The sequence below is a fragment of the Pteropus medius genome, unplaced genomic scaffold (genome assembly GCF_902729225.1).
Source record: "Pteropus medius unplaced genomic scaffold, Ma_sr-lr_union100, whole genome shotgun sequence".
In the NCBI taxonomy this organism is placed as follows: Eukaryota; Metazoa; Chordata; class Mammalia; order Chiroptera; family Pteropodidae; genus Pteropus; species Pteropus medius.
In genome coordinates, this window is record NW_024349800.1 from 56254354 (window position 1) to 56274986 (window position 20633).

Sequence of the window (20633 nt, forward strand, 5' to 3'; positions counted from 1 at the left end):
ATCCCATACCTGGGTATTTTTCAGGCTATTTAAAATATCAGTGGATAAAGCTAGTTGTCTGCGATGCTTGTTAAAGCAGTTTTTGTAATTAAAAAAAAAACTGAAAACAACCTAGATGTTATTCAAAATGTGACAAATTAGGCAAAACCTGTGCCATGGAACATTGAACCTCTGCTTTATACCCCATGGAACATTGAACCTCTGCTTTACATGTCCACACGTGTGACTCCGTACTTCAATCTCCTCGTCTATAAGATCAAAGTAATACTGGAACTCACATCACAGATTTATCAGTGTTCACTTGGAAGGACTTTTACTATATATTGCCAAGTCAAAAACAAAAGCAAAAGCAATTTGCGGAATTACAGATGTTCTCGCAAAATGTGTGTATGCCTATATTTATCTGTAAGCTTTATGCAAAGGGCCATTGCAGTCTTAAAGCCTACTGGTTTGGGGAAAGCTCCTTAATTTAAAGCCCCTTTTTTGATGCCATGCGCCACCCAATTAGCCCAGCTTAGGGTGATACAGTCACCCCCCTAAGACGAGGTGCAGTGAAGAGGGGTGTGTGTTTGTGTATGGCTGCACGTGGGGTGATTTGGGGGCGAATGGGAGAGGAAGATGTTGTGGAAGAAACAAATACCTTTGGAGGGATTAGACATCGCCTTGAGTTCTAATCCTGACCTTTTACATTTGTGTACAGAAGTAAAATCGTCCCCTCCTCTTTTTGAACCAATCTCTGCACTTGAGAAATGAATACGTAAAGGGACCCAGTGAGGCCATATCCATACCAGGCCTGGCACAGGGCACTCCGGCCAGCCCAGCCCTGCTCCAGGCCACCCCCGGGTGCTGAGCCCACCTCCTCTTCCTCCATCCTGCCCCCTTCTTCCCTGCACCCAGCCTAGGCTGTCTTCTTTTCCTTCCCTGAAGAAAAGAGGCACTAGCCTTTGGGCTTGTCACTGTGTCTTAATATAACCTGTCTGCCTGTGACTTTCCGTTTACTGTGACACTAATTCCTTCTTCCTACTTGGTCCCTGAACAAGTAAAAGCATGATTTCAGTCATACACACACAGAGACGAAAGAAAACGGGGCTCCATAGCCCTTTGCTTGACAAATCTTTCTAAATAAGAAAGCAAGCTCCCGATGCCAAGAAGAGGGAAAAGATTAACTGTAACAATTTCACATTATCGAAAAACTGCATTTAAAATCATCGACCCTTTAAAATAACTTGAACAGACAGAGAAGGGCAAAGTAATCTGTCTCTTTGCAAAGGGCGAGTCGACTCCTGAGAAATGATGGGAAAACTGGAAGCCAAAGTACCTGCTTGTCTGGCAGCTAAGTGTCCCGGCAGGTCCAGCAAGTCCCATGGGCATTCCCTCAGACCTGTCCTGACGACAAGGTCACCTCTCTTATACACAAACATGACTGTGCGCTGCTGTCCCGTGAGCTGCTCCAGGTCTGTGAGCTCCTCTCCCGACCGCCCCAGGGAGCTGGATGGGCGGGTGGAGTGCCTGGGGCTCAGGCGCTCTGGGGCCGGGGCTCCCTCCCGCCGTTGAGGAGGTCCGTGAGTTCCCCGATGTACTTGATGGTGTACTTCAGCGTCTGGATCTTGGTGAGTGGCTGGCCCCTCTGGCTGTAGACAGGTGGCAGGTAATTCCGGAGGGTGTGCAGGGCATCTGCCAAGGTCCTCATCCGGAGCTTCTCCCTCTCGCTGGCCTTCCGTCTCCGCTGCACAGACATCCTGACTTTGGTGCCCTTCTGGGTTTTGGGGCCACCAGCGCCCTGCAGATAAGCAGGCTGGAAAGCTAACATATTATAGTCCACCTCCACCAGGCCGCCGGTCCCACGGACGCTACAGCCATCACTGCCCCCATTGCTGGCAACTTCATGCCCACAGGGCAGCCCAGCCACAGCTGGACAGGGAGAAGAAGTATAAGACTCCAGCGACGGAGCTGGAGAGACGCTCTGAGCGGGGGAGGCCTGGTTCAGCTCAAAGGGCCCCGCCCTGGGTTTCCAGTCCCAGGAGGACAGCAGGCCAGGGCTGTCGGCGGTGGAGCCCAAGCCATCTTCGAGGCTGAGGAAGGTCTCACGCAGGTTGTCCATGCCTGCGAGACAGCTACAGAGAGGACGGACGACTCCCTGGCAAGTGAGAAAGCAAGTCCTGCCTCCGGCCAGGGCAGAAGTCTCTTTTATGATGGTGGGGGAGAAGTGATGAAGTGGGAAAGCAGGCCGGGAGAGGGGAGTTCAAAGGAGCAAGCGAGGACCAAGATGGAAGATGAACTCTTCAGGTGTCACTTTCTCCTCATCGATAATTAGCATCTTCCAGCTAAAATGTCTTTAAACAGAAAGGCCTCCAAGAGAAGAAAAAAGGAATTATCTTGTTGTAACTAAACCAATTAAGGCTGCATAACTAGACTTAGCATCGTCCTGTGGAAGTCATTAACTAGGGAGCCAAAGAAAACAAACGTGGGGCACTCTGCAGCAAGGTGGTGGCCAGGGGCCTGGCAGAGAGCAGCAGAGTGCCCCAGAGGGCCTCCACCCCATCCTCTAAGGCCTCCTGGACATTCCAGAGCAGACGGGGTGTACTGCTAGAGAAACTGCTGGAGAAACTGTGGTCTGGGGAGGAGGTAACCCCTCTGAGCTCGGATTCTCTCATATGTCAAACGCAGGCAATAAACAGTTCTTATTTCATAGGGCTGTTTCATAGGGAGGAGGGTACACGGCAGGCACATAACGGATGCCAGTTTCCATCTTTCCTTCCTCTTTAGCAAATTTCTTTAGGTTTTGTAGAGCGCAGACAAGCCCCTAACATCCTACACGCAGAATGACATAGGCCAGCAGCTCCGGTAAATCCAGAGAGCCTAATGAGCAGGAAATATCATCATTCAAGAAGCTCAAAGCCTTCGTCTTAACTGAGCCGACCGGGGTTCCTCCACAGCGAACAGAAGAGAGAAGGTCCCTTTAAAGCAGGGAATTTGTAGAATACCTGGCATTGATACTTCTGAAGGTTTTTTTTAATCCAGCTGCAGAGTCACACCTAGTTTTTGAAATGTATAGAGGAAGTGTGAAATTAACCAGAGAGCCGGGCTGTTTTCCCCACCACAGCTCCAGCTGCCTCCGAATGTGTTAAGTTGGATGGTCCTGCTAGTTTGCTCCACTTCCTACAGGCTCTGAGAGATAGACCCTGTGTTTTGGGAAAGGTCATCTCAGATCCCCATTTGTTCCATGAAAGTTACTTATTCTCCATGTAACTGATTCTACAAATTAGTATTAACATCGGAAACACTGTGAGTGATATTTTAGAGTAAAATCAACATGTCCTCTGACGTGATTATTTAAGGCTCCTTTGCAATTATTGGGGAAAAAAAGTGGTCTAATTAAAACATTTATGGTATTTTTTAATTAGCTTGGATCAGGAAGAAAAAGCTCAAGCAGACAATGTGTAGAAGAATGCTCTTAATTTTGCAATTTACTTAAAGACTCTCAGCCGTATCTGGAAGAATAATAACTTTAATGAAACAATAAATGTAGTCATTTCTCCTTTCTCTCTCTGCTCCTCTTCCTTTTCCTTCAGCTCTTATTGAGAAGCCTAGAATCTGTTGATACTATTCAAGGAACTTTACATATATTATAATTAACTTTTATTTAAAACAAAAAAACAAAAAACATTTTACAGATGAAAGAACTAAGGATCTAAGAGATTAAAAGTCTCAGTTAAGACGACAGGGATTGGTGAAGCCAGTAGGAAGTGGCCAAGTCAAGATCCTTTGTAAAACCTTAGAGTTCACCTTTTTTTAAAGCAAAAATCTATTTTTCTATTTCAGGTGTCGTGGTAGAGGCAGGTGACCTGAATGCGATTCAAAGAGAAGGGGACTCCCAGTAGACCCAAGGTGGCAGTGGTGGCCACTGTCACAGTCTGTGTTCAGTCCTTATAGTCTAAGCATCATGGTTTCCATATAATATTACTTCAGCTCTCAGATTCGACAACTCTTTTTCCATAGCTGCTTTCTGAAATTGCTAATTTCTAAAACTTCTATTATCAGGAATTTCCTTTCCTAAATGAGACAATGTCCGTGGTACAGTGTGGACACTTCATAAGTGTAGGTTCTGTTCTTATTGTCACCTGTATTGGAACAACTTACTGTGCCCTGACTCCTCTACCACTGACATCAGATGGACACCCAGCTTTGCTGGCCCCCCAAAACCTGTTCTTAGAACAAGGAAGCTGCCTAGTTTTCATGTTTGTTGATGTTCTCTCTCCGTCTCTAGTCAGAAACAAAGCAGAACCAGACTTGCGTTTATGCTGCTGGTCTCCACAAAGCATTCTGTGTGCGGTCTGTGTGTTGGACGTGCGGGACCACGGAGCCCGGGAGCCATCGCTCCGCATGCTTGGGGACAGCATGTCGCCAAGAGGCCAATGCGGCGCCAGATCTTATTCTTAACATAGATTTACATAGGCTAACTCACATTAATCCTCGCAACAACCCTACAAAGTAAGAGCTGTTATCATCACCCATCCTGTTTTGTTAATAAGAAACTGAGTCACAGAGGGGTTATGTAACTTCCCCAAGACACCGCACCTAATTACTGGCAGCCCCAGGATTCAGCCCCAGGCAGGTTGCCTCAGGCCCAGGCTTTTAACCACTGGCTAAATCAACTGAGAACAGTTGGAGGCCTCAGCATCATCGTCCCTGTAGTGCTCTTGAAGCCTGAATTCGAGTTGTAACTGCAGCTCAGTCAGTGTGGGAAAACTGATTGATTGGTACCATTCTTACGTAGCCAGTGTCTACAGAGCACCTGAAATGGCTCAGTGTATTAGACACCGTAGGGGCTAAAAAGATGCAATAGGTTTGGACTCTCCATTTTCGTTCCTAAATTAGATGGTGAGATAGGTAAGCACCACAAAACTCATCTCTACCCCGGTGAGCGGACAGGCCTGATTCTTCTAAAGGGAGGGCTGTGTGTGTGACCTGCACAGGGACCCCCTTTCTTGGCTATACCTGTAGTCATCTCAGTGACGGTAACAGTAATAATAATAAACTTATTTAGTGCTAAATGCTTTGTATAATTTATTCCATTGAAATCTTACAAACATTCTTTAAAGAAAGTATTCTTTTTGTTCCCATTTTACATGAGGAAAAAAAAAACTGAGTCTTAAAGAAGTCGAAAGAGTTTTCTGAAGTCACGATTAAAAAATGGAGTTGCCACACTCGGGACCCAGGCAGCCTGACTACGGAGCACTGGGCTCCAGTGAGTGATTTATATCGCAGGGGAGGAAACCGGGCGGGGGTTGGGGGGGAGTTAAGTAAGGGCCCTAGCTGCATGTTGTAAGGTTACAACTTTGGATTCATAGTTCTAGAAGAAAAGGCATCTGTCTCCCCCTACCACTTTCTAGTACTTTCCCTGGCCTTAGGCCACACAATTATCTTTATTAAACAACAGGTATAGTTGATATTTAGATTTATTTTCTCATTACTGAAAATTTTAGAAAGAATATCTTATTCTCTAATAAATAAAACACTTTACTTATTAATATCAATAATAACATTAAAAATGCTTCCCTTTTATTGAGTACTTACATCACTCTGGGCCAGGTGCTAAAACAGAGAACCTCACATGCTATTGGGTAAAGGTAGGCATCTGACAGAAGAGGAAGCAAAACTCAGATGCTAAGTACCTGGCCCAGAGTTAATGGACACAGCTTCTCCTTTCAAGGCCACAGCTTCAACCAACACCTCTGTGGCTGACACACCCAGAGCCACGTACAGTAATGCAGCCATTTCCTGTCCTCACTGTCTCTAATCCAACTCTGAGCTGATCACAGATGTTCAGTGGACCCTGGTTTCAATAGCTGTCTTTGGCCATTGGGGTGTACACACTCCTCTGATCTTTGTATACTCCAAGGTCCCTATTCACAGCCACAGCCACACACCCCTCTGGCTGAACCAGCCCCTGGCCTGACCAGCCCCTGGCCTGACCGGCCCACTGGCCTTCCTCTTGGGCAAGGAATAGGGCCAGTGTTTGAATGCAGTTAGGACTAAGTTGAAAACCTGGATCCGTTCACGCCATCGCAATTTTGGCACCCAACTAACACTCGGCCAAGATAATTTTTGATAATTCTTGAATTATCGAAATAATTCTTGTGGTACGAAGGGAGTATGACATGTGTGTGTATTAAAAGAAAACACCTAAGTGCAATGTGATGTCTTCCTATGTCTTTGAGCTAGTAATGAGTTATTTCTCATAAAAGTAGCAATTTCCTACCTGGTTTCTGACATAGGTCTCCCAGGCTGTTACGCTTGTGAGAGTTTTAGCAAAGCCCGTGGGTGTATTACTTTCTTAGCCCTGCCGTTACTCTCGCTACAAACTAGGGAAATAACGAAAGTTTTGGGCTCTCCTGATGTGAGTTTCAGGTCCATTGCAAAGACAAAGAGTACTATTTTGGTTTTAATCCTCCTCAAAATAAATTGTAAAGCATCACGCAATGTACAAACAGGAGATTTTCACAGGCTAGGTATTTCACCAGTACAAAATTGCAGGAAAAAAAAAAATAGGAAATAATGTGGCTTGCTTCACAGGAGAGATGAGAGACAGAAGACAAATATGCTGACCTGTAGAAAGCCTCCAGAACAGAAACAGAAAACCCTTGTGAACTTCTCAAGCCATTCTGAGGGGGATTTCCAGACCCGAAATAATGCTTATCTCCAGCCCCTTCACTAAGCGACATCACAAGGAAGGACAGACCTCTGTCCTACACGTCTGTACGACCTCCTTTCTCCTCAGGCACACTGACGGCCTGAGCTCCACATCCTAAGTCCTCGACCCGCTCCTCAGCCAAGTGCCATGTGGATTTTCCTTGCCAAGTGAATGTAGATGGAAGCCAAGACTTTCCCTAAAAATAGTCCATTTCCAGGTAGCCATGTCCCTGTGGGGTCTCTATGGTGTCTGATCAGAATGTAAGCCTCCTTCACTTTTGAAAATGTGACTAAATACATTCATTTGGGAGGGAGAAAATCTAGTCGCTATGTCTGCACAAAATGAGCGGTGATGTGGAGGACGGGGGGCGGGTTAGGGGGGTAGCAGAGGACTCAACTCTGTGTGTGTTTGGGGTAGAGGGGACATCAGAGCAGAGATGAGAGTAATAAATAGGGGAAGTGAAAGCTAATTCTCGCTTGAGAGCAACAGGGCAGGATGTGTGGATTATTCTTATTGCAAGAGAATATGAGCACTTCCTCTTGGTTCAAAAATCTCATGTCAACATTTAGTCCCAAATAGCCCGGTTTTCCCCCCACAGACTAGGGAGGGGCAGCAGCTTTGATTGCTTGCCACTGATTCTCAGCAACTGGTTAGCAAGATTCAAAAAAAAAAAAAAAAAAAAAATCTCATGTGTTACATTTACACCTACTGCCCCTTTTAAGTTGGATTCTTTATTACCGCTGGTATCTGGGGTGGCATTTTAATACCCATGTCAAAAAAGGTGAAAGCAATTTGCACTGAGGCTGTTCTCAAAAGGAGGCGTTTCCCTCTGTTTTTACCAGCCTGAAGAGCAGAAAAGTGCAAAGTTACTTCTTTCGTCTTCTCCATTGCCAGTAATTAAGATGCTGAGACTCCGGGTAGTGATATGAATACTAAAAATGTTTTTAGTAGGATATATGCATTCTAAGCCTGCTTATTTTCAGAAACACTGGCCTCTACACTGGATCATTTTAAATTCAGATCACCATATTTGGAAGTCAATTAACACCTAAAAAGCAGATACGAGGCAAAGAACAAACTTGGGAAAATATTTCTCACAAATATGAGAGTCAAAAGGTTACAGCTATGAAGAACCCACACAGATAAGGAAAACACGAGCTTACCATTGGAGAAATGAATAAGAACATGAATAAACAACCCACAAAAGAAGAAATACAAGTGGTAATAAACATAGAAGAAAATGTCCATCTCATTAGGAATCAAAGACATGTAAATGCAAACAAAGAGAGGCCATTTTTCACCTCCCAAATTGGCAACCTTGGCAAGAGGGTGAGGAAATGGTCCACCCCACACACTGATTGTGGGTCAATTTAGATTGAACAAATATTCTAAAGTCTCTAGAATGCATTTGAGATTAAAAACTAGCTTGGTTGCATGAACTTTATTCTATAGAACTAAACACTAGTAGTCAAAATTCATGAACAAGAATACTTGTCATAGTATTACGATAATAAAAAATTAGGAACAAATTCGATATCTAACAAGGAAGAATCGATGACATAAGTGACGTCCTCTCCATGTGATGGAACACATATAGTTGATAAAAATCATATTTACGAAGAACACATAACAAAATATAAGCTAAGATTAGAATACGTAGCAGGACACGTAAAATTAATACTTTAATATGATTAAATTTTTCTCTTAGGAAAAAACGTCTAAGTGTTTAAGAATGGTTATTTCTGGTAGTAGGAATATAGGGTCATTTTTATTTATTCATCAGACTTTTTTTTTGAGGGGGTAGTCTGTGTCACGGTTTGAGGCATAGACTGCAGCCAGTGTACCTGGGTTAAAACCTGGACCCCTCTACTTTCGTAACTATGTGATCATAAGCAAGTAATTTAATTGGTCTGTGCCTCAGTTTCTCTACTTGTGATATGGGGATTATGACAGTACCTACTTCACAAGATTATTGTGAAGACTGAAGCTTGTAAACACATTTCATCAAAACGGCCCTCAGACATAATAAGCATTCGACCATTGGTAGATGCTCTTATTCTTTATAGTTGTTAGTATTTTCTAAATTTTCAAAAAGTATTCATTTAAAAAGTAGAATTTTAACAGTAGCAACGAGGCAAAGCTGGCCTGAGTGGATCCATGAATTAGGGGAAAAGACTCTGAAATCACAGTTGCCCTCGGGTTGAATCGAAGCATCTGGTCAATATACTTATTTAAAAATAAAGAAAAGACAAAGTTGGAAGGAAGGAAGGAAAGAAAGAAGGAAGGAAGGAAGGAAGGAAGGAGGAGAGTGACTGGGTGAGACAGCACTGTAAAGATAACGGGACACTGACGAGTGGGATATGATGAGGATTTCGCTGAGCCCTTGTCGAAGCTCTGCATTTCATGCGGCAGAAAGAAATGGGAAGGAGTTTCCGGGGAGGGTGACAAGAGAGATGAAAGAGAGGACATGTTCCTCTGAAGAAAAAGTTCCAGTCTTCTACATCCCCGCTGGGTGAGGCACAGAGCACTGAATGACGGTTCCCAGCCCTTTGCAGCCTGAGCGCCCATCCTCCCTCTCCAGCAGATCTGAAGCCCCTGGATCAGCCCTCATGGGAGAATCATCCAGTTCGCAGGCACAGCACTCCCACATCGTCACGAGGACAAGAACACTTGGGGAGAGAGGAACGATTATTTTCAAAAGGAAGATTCCTGGGCCCCTGTCCTGGAAATTCTGATTTAGTAAATCTAGGCTGGAGCTGGGTAATCTCTTTTTTTAACAGGCAGAGAAGTGGGGAACTGCTGGTTGGACAGACAGAAGGCCCACAAGAGTCCAAGAGCTACTGAGCCTGGCACATGGAAGCCAAGAGAATGCCCAGCGCAGGCCCCTTTATCTTGATCGTTCAATAGAGATAAAACACAGCACACGGGGAGCGGCACTGGCTGACCTCCATAACTCCTAGACTTTTTCATGCTATTAAAAGCTCTCCTGGTAACGTGTTTGCCTGCCACTTAAGGCTATCCATGACCTGGCCCATCCTGGTCCAACTTTATGTCCCCCTGGCTCCTAAGCCCTTTCTCTGCCCCATTACAGGGTGGCCCTGCACTGTCCCTAGACCACATTTTCTTTCCTCAGCCTTTGCCTGGACTGTTGTCCTTCATCCCAATGTCCCTCCCTCTCCCTTAACCTCTCAGATTTTATGGGTTCCTTTAAGCCTGGCCAAGTATCTTCTCCAGAATCCCTCTATGTCTCCTCCACCCCTCAGTGACCATTTCATTTGGAAGGTCCTTAATAAAAACTAATACAGGAATAGTGCCTTATAGTTTGTAAAATGTCCGCGTATCTATCACATCCTCAGAGCTTCGCAGCAACCCCGTAATGTGAGTGATGGTATCGTCTCTATCAGAGAGTTGAGGAAACTGAGTTCAGAGAGGCTCTTCATGCCTCCCTATGGTAAAACTACCAGTAAGTGGCAGAATTAAGAGACTGGACCACTGGTGAAAGGAATATGGGGTCACCCATATAAAACCTGGAAACGTGGGTGGTTAATAAGTGTCTCTCTTTGTTGTCCAGACCGGGGGGAGGGCCAAGACATGAGGCTTTAAGGAACAGCTGCATCTCGGGGCTGAGCCCGTGTCATCCACAGGCTCAAATGGTGGGCTCATCATTGCAGCTGTTGCTGCTTTAGGAAGCCAGACAGCTGTTAGCAGGAGATGGATTCAAAGAGAACAGAGGAAATGGAATCTTGTGAAAATAACTGTGCCTGTAGTTCGGGGCACGATGTTCTCCCTTCTCGTAGCTCAAAACATGCCGAAGATGTAATCTAATTATTCTTCATAGGAAGACCAGGTTTGGGAAGCACAAGTGAGAAAGCCAGGCAGAAGGTAAGTGTCTTCAACTGGCCTTTCCTAGACGATGGGGTTGGAGGTAAATTCCTGCTCCCCTCATTTCCCTCCCTTCTCCTCCCGTCTTCTTTCCTCCCCTCCCATCCCGTCCCCACGACAGAAGCTGTTGCCATCCTATGGATCTTAGCATCTTTTTCCCGATGCCGTAGGGACCAGGCCCACTGATGAGCCCTTGTTCTGTTTTCTCTTTTGAGATTCTTTTCGCCCATCTCTCTCGTCACTAAAGCTTCCTATCTCATCCCCACCTGTCCCTTCCCTCCAGTCCCATCTTTCCTTTCTCACTCTCCTTGGCAGACGGGCTACTTATTCACCCCATTGCTATGCCTTGGCTAGTGCCAGTTTGCTGCCCAGGGTGGGTGGTGCCATCCTGTTGCCTCCAATTCCTAACTGTTCTTTCTGATCTATTCTGACTCCCGGTCAACCCCTTGGTGGCCTCTATCGTGCTTATAGTGGGTGCCGCCAGGCTGACACAGGTTTTCCTCCTGCGGTGTAGCCCACTCAGCTAGACTATGAGCTGGGACTAAAACGACAGGCTTCTTTTCTTCTAATTATCCTCGCTGCCCAGCGCGTACTGTGAAAAATACATATTCAGCACCCGCTTGCTTGAAAATATCAATTTCTCTACTCTTTTAAACTCACTTTTCTACTTTAAATGATCCTGTTTTATGCTGGGTTTAATTTTCAAATCGTTATGGAGCACCTCCAGGCATTTCAATTAGTACTTTATCTCACCTTTTAATCAACACACATCCGGAGGAGGTAGGGACCGTTTCTACTCCTATTTCACGGAGAAGAACCTGGGGCTAAAGGAGGTGAAGTAACTTTGCTTGAGGCCACATGCTAGTGGTCCAGGCCTTAACCACTCGTTACAGTGCTTTTTCGGGACACATACAAGATAAGAGTGCTCATCTCAGAGTTCTCAAATAAACGGGTGACTGGCATTTGAAGAATGGGCTGTTCCTCTTGAAAGGCTGGGCTCTCGCCGCCATCTCCTGAGCCTCACCTGGGAATGATACGCTCCAACCCAAGGTCCGCTTCCTTCGGTACTTAATTGAACCTGTTACACGGCCATGACGAGCAGCTTGGGGAGTTCCAAACTTCAGTCCCTGGACATCTGTACATTGATTATTTGATCTCAGAGAACCTAAGGAAAGACGCTTGAACTATAAAGCCATGGAAAGCCATGATCTGTGGGTACTGCTTTGGAGGAAATTCTTTTTTTTTTTTTTTCCAACAAAAGCGATGGCTCTTTTTCTTAATTGAACCACCTGTGGGTGAATTATGAGGTAAGCCAGTGCGCTCTCTTGGGAAGCCTATGGTCACAGTAGGAACTGGCTCGACCTGTTTTCTGAAGAAATGTTTGCGGAGAACACATTCTTGCCATAACTCTTTTTCAGAGACTTAACTGATCAAATTACACCATGGCAGGTGTCCTTCAGGTAACATAAGGTAACCTGCCCAAAGGAGGCTGAACACGGACAGGTTCTGGAGCCACCATCGTCTGATGTGCAAGATGGAGAAGTTACTCTGGAGTCTGCTCCCTGTGCTCCTTGTACCTTTTTCTGCTCTTGTTAGTGAATGTTCTGTGCCCCGCAGCTTCTTCTAACCCCACTCCAGGAAACTAACTCCTCTCAAGGGAAACCTGATCTGGATTGCTTTCCCCTTTGTTAAAGCTGAAACTATGGCTTATCTCTAGTGATACTGAGCCTTCAAACCTACAACCAACCAACCAATCAACCAAACCACCAAAGGATACTCTCTGGGAGAAATTTGCATTTGAATTGACTCAGATACTTTCTAAACACCTATCCTGGGCCCCAGAGAGTAAATCTTTCCATCTCACGAGCCAGAGGCAAAAGTCCCAGTCTTGCTCTGGAAGAAGCAGAACCGTGCTCCCCAATATGTCCCTCCACTGGCCATCAGCACTTGAAATGTAGTCAGTCAAAGCTGAGATGTGCTTTCGGTGAGAAATAGACACCGAATTTCACATACGTAATGTGGTTATAAATTGTAAATGATCTCACTGATGATTTTTATATGGATTACTTGTTGAAATAACATTTTGGATATGTTGAGTTAAATCGAACATTATTTCACAATGTTTACAAATCGAATATTTCAAAAAGTCATTAAATTTTACCTATGTATTTCCATTATTTTTTTAAAACGTGGCTGCTAGAAAATTAAAGGTTACATATGTGACTGGCATTATGTCTGACATATGAGTAGAGCGGTCCTGCTATAAAGTATTATAAAGACACTGGAAATGTGCCATAGGAAGAGAGAGAAGAGAGGGGTGCATTTCTGTTGGATGCCCCAGGAAGACCTCCTGGAAAGAGCGACAGCAAAACCAGGTCTTGAAATAAAATTATAGGGAAAAGGTGTGGAGGCATCCATAGCCATATCTGAGATGGGGATTTTTGACCTCAGCCAGTCAGATGACTAAAACAGATAATGTGGTGCTGGAGTCCTCCTAGGATTTTTAAATCTGAAAGAGCAACTACCCTTAGAATTTCCTGGCTATTTAAAAAGAGTATAAGCTCCTGGGCTCACCCCAAACCTTCTGAGCCTGAATGCATGGGTGTCAGGCCCAGACATCCCTGTTTCGCAGAACTGGGATGTCTGGGCCCTGACATCCCACGGGCGGCTGTCCCGCAGCTTGTGGAACCCTGACCTGGAAACTGTGTTTGGAAATGCCAGGTGCAAATAAATGGTTATCTTTGTGCCTCTGGAAGGCAGCTTCATTGGGCTTTCCAAAATCCATGGCTAGAGGCAGCCTTGGCATCTTCTGTCCTTGTTATCCATCCTTTGGGGAGAAGCACTTGCAATACGGAGCTCAAAGAAACAGCTCAGGGCCTGGGCGGCTCTGCAGGTTTTCCCTCTGCAGGAGCACAACAGGAAGGCTCTGTGGGCTTGTGTTTATCTCAGTTGTCACCTAAGACACTTGTGCAGTGGCTCCTGCCTGTGCAGTGACTATAACCTCTGCCCCAGCAGTGATTCCAGACAAAAACAAAAAATTGCTGCAGGCTAATGTTTGATCACTCTGGACAGTGATCAAAAGCTCTTTATACTTTCAAAAGCCCTTGATAGCCACAGTAGATTAAATAAAAGGAAGGTAGAATGAGAGGAAGGAAGAGGAGGGGGGTAAGGGAGAGAGAGAGACTTGTTATTATGACCGCCTATGATTAATGGATCTGTGCCCCCCAAACGCTGTTATTTTCCTTCTTTCTTTCCTTTCCTCCAGCCCCCGACATCCCTCTGAGCTACAGCAGTATTTCCCTAAGAGTGATTCTAACTCAGAATCTATCAGGGTGGGGCCCGACAATTTGTTTTTTTTTAACAGACTCTTCAGATAAATCGTAAGAAGGCTGAATTTGAGAACGACTGGTCTGGAGGATTTCAATCCCTGGGTTACTCACCTGGCACCTGATCCAGTACATGCCCAGCCCCCGCCCCAGATGGTTCCCTTGTCAGGGCAGTCAGCCTCCTTTGTCCCATCCTCTCTCATTCCTACCTGAGTGCAGCCTTTGAGCTGTGCATCACGTGACTCAATGCCATGCTTATGGGGCAGAAGAGCAACTGCCTCCTCTCCAGGGTCTCGCCAAGCCAGCTTTGCTCTCACGTGCTCGCTTTCAGATTGGTCAAATCATTCAACGGGCAACACACATCTTTGAGGTACTGTATCTGTTACGTACCAGAAACCCCACTGCATTCTGAAGACCCACAGGGAACCAGACAAGGTCCCTGGACCAGGGTGCTCTCTCCAGAACAGAGGTCTGCTATGTGAGAGAGATCAGGTGTCGCTTCTGGTGCCAAACACAGCACACAGCAATATCGTGTATGTTGTATATTTTACTGGTAAGGAGATCTGTAGATTTCATGTTTTAAAGGTTTTCATAACTCAAAAAAGGGCTAAGAGCTACTGGATGGATTGCTGTCAATGACGGGCGCTTTCTAAAAAGAGAAAATATCCTCACTGGCGAGCTAGCAATGATGCCAAGTGGGATCCGAAGTAACGCTGTCATTAGCAGGTCAACTATTTACTCCATAATCGGTCATATTAAGATGCAGAAGAGTTTCTTTAAGGATCGAGGTCAAAGATGTCCCTCAAGACACAACTAAATGCCACCGATAATAGTCTATCCTCCTGGTAGTTATGTGTGGGTATATCTCATTGCTGAAGAGAATGAGGTTAGTATAGACAGATGGTCAAGAAAAATGTTTGGGTCGAAATGGGTTATGAGTTGTGCCTTAAGAGAAATTGGGGTCGGGCCAGGGTTTGCTGGGCCAGTCTGAAGCAGTTGGACCAGCATTGTCCTCTGCCCCTGCTGTTGTGAACATGGGGACCCACAGCTGCAGGGGTGACAGGGAATCACCCCTTTCTTAGGAGCAGCCAATCCACACCGGAATCTACCCCGTGTGTTCAGGAAGGGAGAGGTCTGCTTCCACGCTGTCCTTCCCAGGACCCTCTGCCATGAGGTCAGAGTCCATCGGGGAGGGCAGAAAGGGTGCCTCAAACTCTCAACCTGCCCCCCAGCTCAGCTGGACCCAGCGGCTTTTCTTTTTCACAGGGATGGAAAGGAATGCGGGGGAAGGGAAGGAGCCTTCCCGCGCTGGGCTGGAGATGCAATGGGGAGTAGAGGTGGGAGGCTGCGGCTCGAGCTTTGAACCTGATCTCTCAACCTCAACAGGAAGACTCCGTCAGCAACAGCTTTCTTATGGCTTCCAATTTGGCACTTCTAAGGCCCCCTCTTTGAGGGTGAGGGATGGATTTTACAAGGGGGGAGGGAACTTGCAGCATCTTCTGGCTTGTAACAGTCTTAGGAAGTTTGGAGAGAGGCTGCAGGTAGGCAAGTAGTCCTTGTTTTTCAGGGAGACCCATTGGTCCAAATACCACTCAGGTTGGTGGTGGATGCCAGATGATTGTGGGTTATAGACCTGACCTCAGTAAGTCCAGAAAATGATCGTGTTCATCTCTTCGTTCTTTGGCTCTTTGCTCTTAGGCATGGGAGCAAATTCGACAGGCCACTCACCTTGGCCAGGATCTGTTTGCGCTGTTCACCACAGCCCAGGGCTTGCTGTGGGAAAGGGACCGAGCCATCTACAGTCACCTGAGTTCAGATCCTGGTCCCGCTAGTCACACATCGTAGAACCTCAAGTCGGTTATTTCTCTGAGCCAGTTCATCTGTAACACGAGGACAATAACCAATTGTAGTAATGATTAAATAAGACAAAACGCCTAGCACACGGAGATGTTAATGTGATTCGTGTCCTTTAGCTTTCATTTTTAAAGGCAAATATGTAGTATTCTAACCAATCTGGAGCCGGCTACTTTGCATGGGTCTTTCTCTGAGCCCCTGTTTCCTAGATGGTTTTTAGGATCCCCTCCAGCTGCAAAAATATAAGGGTCCGAGGCCCTGAACTTGTTTCCAACAGGCTTTCTTGGGGGCTGAGGGGAGCTCTGTTCAGTAACCCCCACAGGACTGCAGATGACAAGGTGTGCAGCTGTGGGCACCGCAGCCTGCATGGGAAATCCGGAGAAGGGCAGGCAAATCTCAGTGCCCAGGAAGAGCTGCAAAAGGAAAGGCAGCTGCAAGTCTGTCCTGAGTAAATCAAAGTGTGACGTTTATTGGGCTATTTCCAGAATAACACCAGCAAGAAAACTGGAATACGGGATACTCTTTTTCAGGAAGGATCTAGCTAAGGAGCTTACAATAACCAGGCTTGTCAACGGCAGTCGGCCTGGCTGAATGAAAGGGCCATAGGTTTGGGGGTACACAGACCTGGGTTTTAATTCTGCCTCCACTACTTATCAGTGTTTCTGGGCAGACGATATAACCTCTCGGAGCCTCATTTTCCTCCTCCCTTAACAACAACCAGAAAGGTGAATAATAAAGGAAACTTTCAGGGTGATTGTGGGAGTTAGGAATTTAAAAAATTACTTGATATAAAGTTGATATTCAATAAATAGGAGTTACATGACCATGAGCGCAGCACACCAGGATGCACATCATTTCTCACCTCTGTACCTGGTCTGAGGTAGAGAATTGACGGGTGGGGGAGGAGGAGGGAGCAAGGCTGGGGGAGGGCAGTGGGGTGGTGGGTAGAGGGGAGAAAGGAGATCAAAAGGCTTATAAATATGTCAAACTGTAAAATGCAAATCCCTTGCCTGTGTCCCTGTTGGGACCGAATCTTCTGTTATCACCTTTCTGGGAAAGAGCTGGAGAGAAAAAGAGATTAGCATAGTCTTTCCCTTCATGGAGTGTTTTGGTTTGGTTTGGTGTGATTGGTGGCCAAGCCTGGATACGCGATAAACGTTTTCATTCAACCCAGTCCCAGAAGCATGAGCAGAGAGTTAAGACGGTAATGGGCATATGGTGTCATAACATCTTAACGACCCCTGGTTTTCTTGTGGATAGACCATGAGTTTCTCAAGGAAACTGTCTAACTCTTATTGGCCCCAGCGATTTGCATGATACTTGGCGAACTTACAAATGGATCAGTGAATGAATGAATGGATGGATGTTAATGCTGAGCATAGTGAGTCACCTTCACTAGCTGGTGACCTAGTTCTCAGGGATCTCCCTGCTCTACATTTTGTTGGGAGCCATGGTTGGATGTGTGTGTTTGGGGGGGTCCCTTCTGAGGGACAGCTGTGGCCTTCTGAGAAACTCTTACAGGGTCTCCGCCAGTGGCCAGGGCTCTGTGCAGCCCCATACCCGAGCATGCATGATGCTCGTATATCTGACACTCACTCTGTGCCAGGTCCCTCACATCCCACCCCCAGTCCCAACCATAAGTCAGAAACCAGAAAACTCACCCCCTTTTCTCTTCCCTTATTGGCCTTGTTTTCTCATAAAATTATAGTTGTACGTAATGGGTGAATGGGTTATTTTCCAGACAAAAGGATCTAACAAGTTATTTTCTTCACAAATTATTAGATTTTTGTTTGTTTGTTTGTCTCCTATCACTAGAATAAGAAGAAACTTTGTCTTGTTCTTTATATTACTCCCTGAGCACACATTTAATGCATCCTTATTGGATGGATGGATGGATGATGTTAAGCTATGAATCCAAATCTGCCTGAAACCAAAACCCACATTTTGACCACCAATATGCTACAATTTTTTATTGAATTCTTAAGATGGATCCAGTCCTCAGCTAAGCATAGTGCAGAGTACAAAAAAATAACATCTGGTATCTCCCTTTAAGATCTTTATAATTTAGTTGTGACACCAGACTCATTTGTACTTGAAATAAACAAATAATACCTCTCGGTGCTGGGTAAAGGGAGTGTCACGCAGGCATCGAAATGCAGAAGAGAGTGATCAGTTAACGCTAATATTTTGCATGTCGGACTTTCGAAACGGTTTAAATCTACTCCTACTCTTCAGTACCCAATTATGCTTAGTCTCTCTTTTCTTCAAATTAAACTAGAGACAATTATTTCTCAAAAAATTATATGAGTTGTTTTGCAACACATTTCAAAGACATCACTTGTGTGGTTCGTCAATGGATTTGGAGAATCAAAATCAGTAAGGCTAAATGTACACATTAATGTATGTCTTTCAAAAGGCCATTTATCCTCAACATGTAAATGAGAGTGAATACAGGAAGAGGTATCATTCCCACCTATGTATGAGGAGAAGCAAGCAGAAGGAAGCTGGAAAGGTCCGCCCATGATAGCTAGTCTCCATCAACGCCAGGACAATTAGTCAGAACATTGCATCCCGAGTCTAAGAAAGTGTCCTTTGGTCTGTGTCACAGGTTGTAGACCTGGTTGTACTAAGGCCTTTGACACCTCTCACAGAACTATTCTGGCTGTGAAGTCGTGGGCCTTCACAGAGCCCGGACTGGAGACGCCCGTGTTTGGACGACCCTATAAAATAAGCTTTTCTGGCATCTGGCATTCACAGAGCTGGCATTCTCAGTTTAATAAAAATGTAAATGATTTTAGCAATAATAATTACTTTGGAGCATTACTGCAACTTATATTGTTTTCAAACAAAACAAAAAGGCAAACGATTTGTAACCTACCTTCATATGGATGTTGAATAAATCACTCATTCCCACTTTCAGGTTCCAAGGACAGCACTTCCCGAATCACTCACAGCTGAAAGGCAGCTGAGTGGTCGGTGAGGAGATTGAAGTTATGATGATGCAAATGGTAGATTCTTTCATCAGGTTTTTGATCAGAGAATTCCAAGTACACAGCCAGTTGGCCATTTCGAGAAGTCAGCATTTCCCTTTCCGGTTCTTGGCACGGAATGATGCTGAGGAAGCTCGACGTCCCTGTTAAAGGAGTTCCATTTTGGTGCTTAAAAAAGAATTCTTCCAAATATTAGTCAAACATTCAGTCGTTCTCACCACAGAAGGGTCAGCATATGCTCATGACCATAGCCCCCACTGCCAAACGGGCAATTTATTGAATTTATCTGGCTTGGGTATAAATAAATAACCGATTCTGGCAATCATCAGAAAAGGTTCCAATTTTTTCATATTATTACTGGGGCTGACTCTGCAGCGTGTCAGTTTAAAGGCAATGAGGCAAGTCCTTTAGGAGGTTAATGCAAGCTGTTAGCTGAGCCCGATAAAAGCTTTTCCTGGCTAAGAAGGTGATAAATGTTGCCATGTTAATCTGCAGATGAAAGGAGGCTGCCTTCAGTAATATTATTTAAGCTGTTTTACTCTAAGTGCTACTAGCGTAACAGGAATAGTCAGCAGTTGATTTAGCCTGTTCACCTTCAGAAAAGCAAGGTATCTCACCATGGCATCAAATGACTGAAGGGGGTCTAGTAATAGTAATTAAGCTGAAGGAGGGAACCATCTAACTGGATTTGATCTTTCTTCATGAGGAATAGAAGAACTAGGACCCCAAATTCACCAGCAGGCAATCAGCAGCCATTCATTGAATGTTTTCTGTGCCATTCTCTTTGCTAGATGCTACACATTCAGAAATACAATGCTCACAGCCTGGGGCCAGAGACAAAAATGAAGATTAGTCAACAGAAAACTATTTACAGGTAATATTTTAGAAGTCTATAGGAAATAGTACGGATCCATGAGAAGCTACAGAAACCCTTCTCATAGAAGACCAAGTATATGTTGTCTTGATGGGTAAACAAAAGTCAGTGAAGCAGAGAATAAAACTCTGCAAAGTTCTCGGGGACACAAAAATAAATAAGATTTGATCCCTGTGCTCAGAGTTCTCAGTCTTGGAGAAAGATGAATATATTTTTACTAAAGAATATTGTGCCTGCTACATAGTAGATACTCAGCTAATATTCCGAATGTGTAAATGTGATGTGATATATACTACCATGGAGGGGAGTCCCAAAACAGCAACCAATTCTGCTTGGAATTAGAGAGAAGTTAGGACATTTGAGTTGCTTCCTGACAGATGAAGAGGAGTCAGTCTAGCTAATAAGAGAGAAGCAGGCATTCCAGGTAGAGAGAAACTCATGAGCAAAGGCATAAACCTCTGTTGCCTCATGGCTGTGAATCTCTGAAGCTGAAGCTGAAGAGATGGGTTGGAGCCAGGCTGCCCCAGCCTTGTGAGCCAGGAATTCTGAGAGGACATTTGCAAGGAATGTGCAAATGGCATAGGCTCTGCAGAGTGTGCTGTGTGTGTGTGTGTGTGTGTGTGTGTGGTGTGTGTGTGGGGTGTTGTCCACGCATCTAGAAGTTATTGGACTAAGCACTGTTCCAGTATTCTGTGCACAAATAGGAAAACGTCCCCACCCTCATCGCATCTGCATTCTAGTTTGGGAAAGAAACAATTTTAAAAAAACAAAACAAGAAATATAATATTAGGTACTGCTAAATGTAAAGAAAAATGTAAATATTGAAGGGTACGGAATAGTAGTGAGTGATGAGTTATTTTAGGCAAGGTCAGGAAAGGCTCTCTGGGCTGACGTTTGAGTAAAGACCTAGACGAAGCACAGAAACATAAATATAGGGGATTTCCCATGCTAAGGAGTTAGGTGACCTGAGTTCCAGTCCAGGCTTAAGCCTTTTCCACTGAGTGGTTTGGCAA

The 20633-nt window shown here is 45.0% G+C and overlaps 1 protein-coding gene across 3 annotated transcripts; it reads right to left on the reverse strand.

Moving 5' to 3' along the window:
• Positions 1-1252: 1252 nt before the first annotated feature.
• On the reverse strand, positions 1253-15647 carry MSGN1 (mesogenin 1). Of its 3 annotated transcripts, none has more exons than XM_039887805.1 (2): positions 15631-15647; positions 1253-2349 (listed from the first exon to the last, which is right to left on the reverse strand). In XM_039887805.1, the coding sequence occupies exon 2, from the start codon at positions 2099-2101 to the stop codon at positions 1517-1519; it is 585 nt and encodes a 194-aa protein (XP_039743739.1). In that variant the 5' UTR covers positions 2102-2349; positions 15631-15647; the 3' UTR covers positions 1253-1516. The 3 variants fall into 3 exon arrangements, with proteins under 3 accessions (XP_039743739.1, XP_039743737.1, XP_039743738.1); XM_039887803.1 differs by lacking the exon at positions 15631-15647 and adding an exon at positions 14112-14910; XM_039887804.1 differs by lacking the exon at positions 15631-15647 and adding an exon at positions 11601-11745.
• Between the last annotated feature and the right edge of the window lie 4986 nt (positions 15648-20633).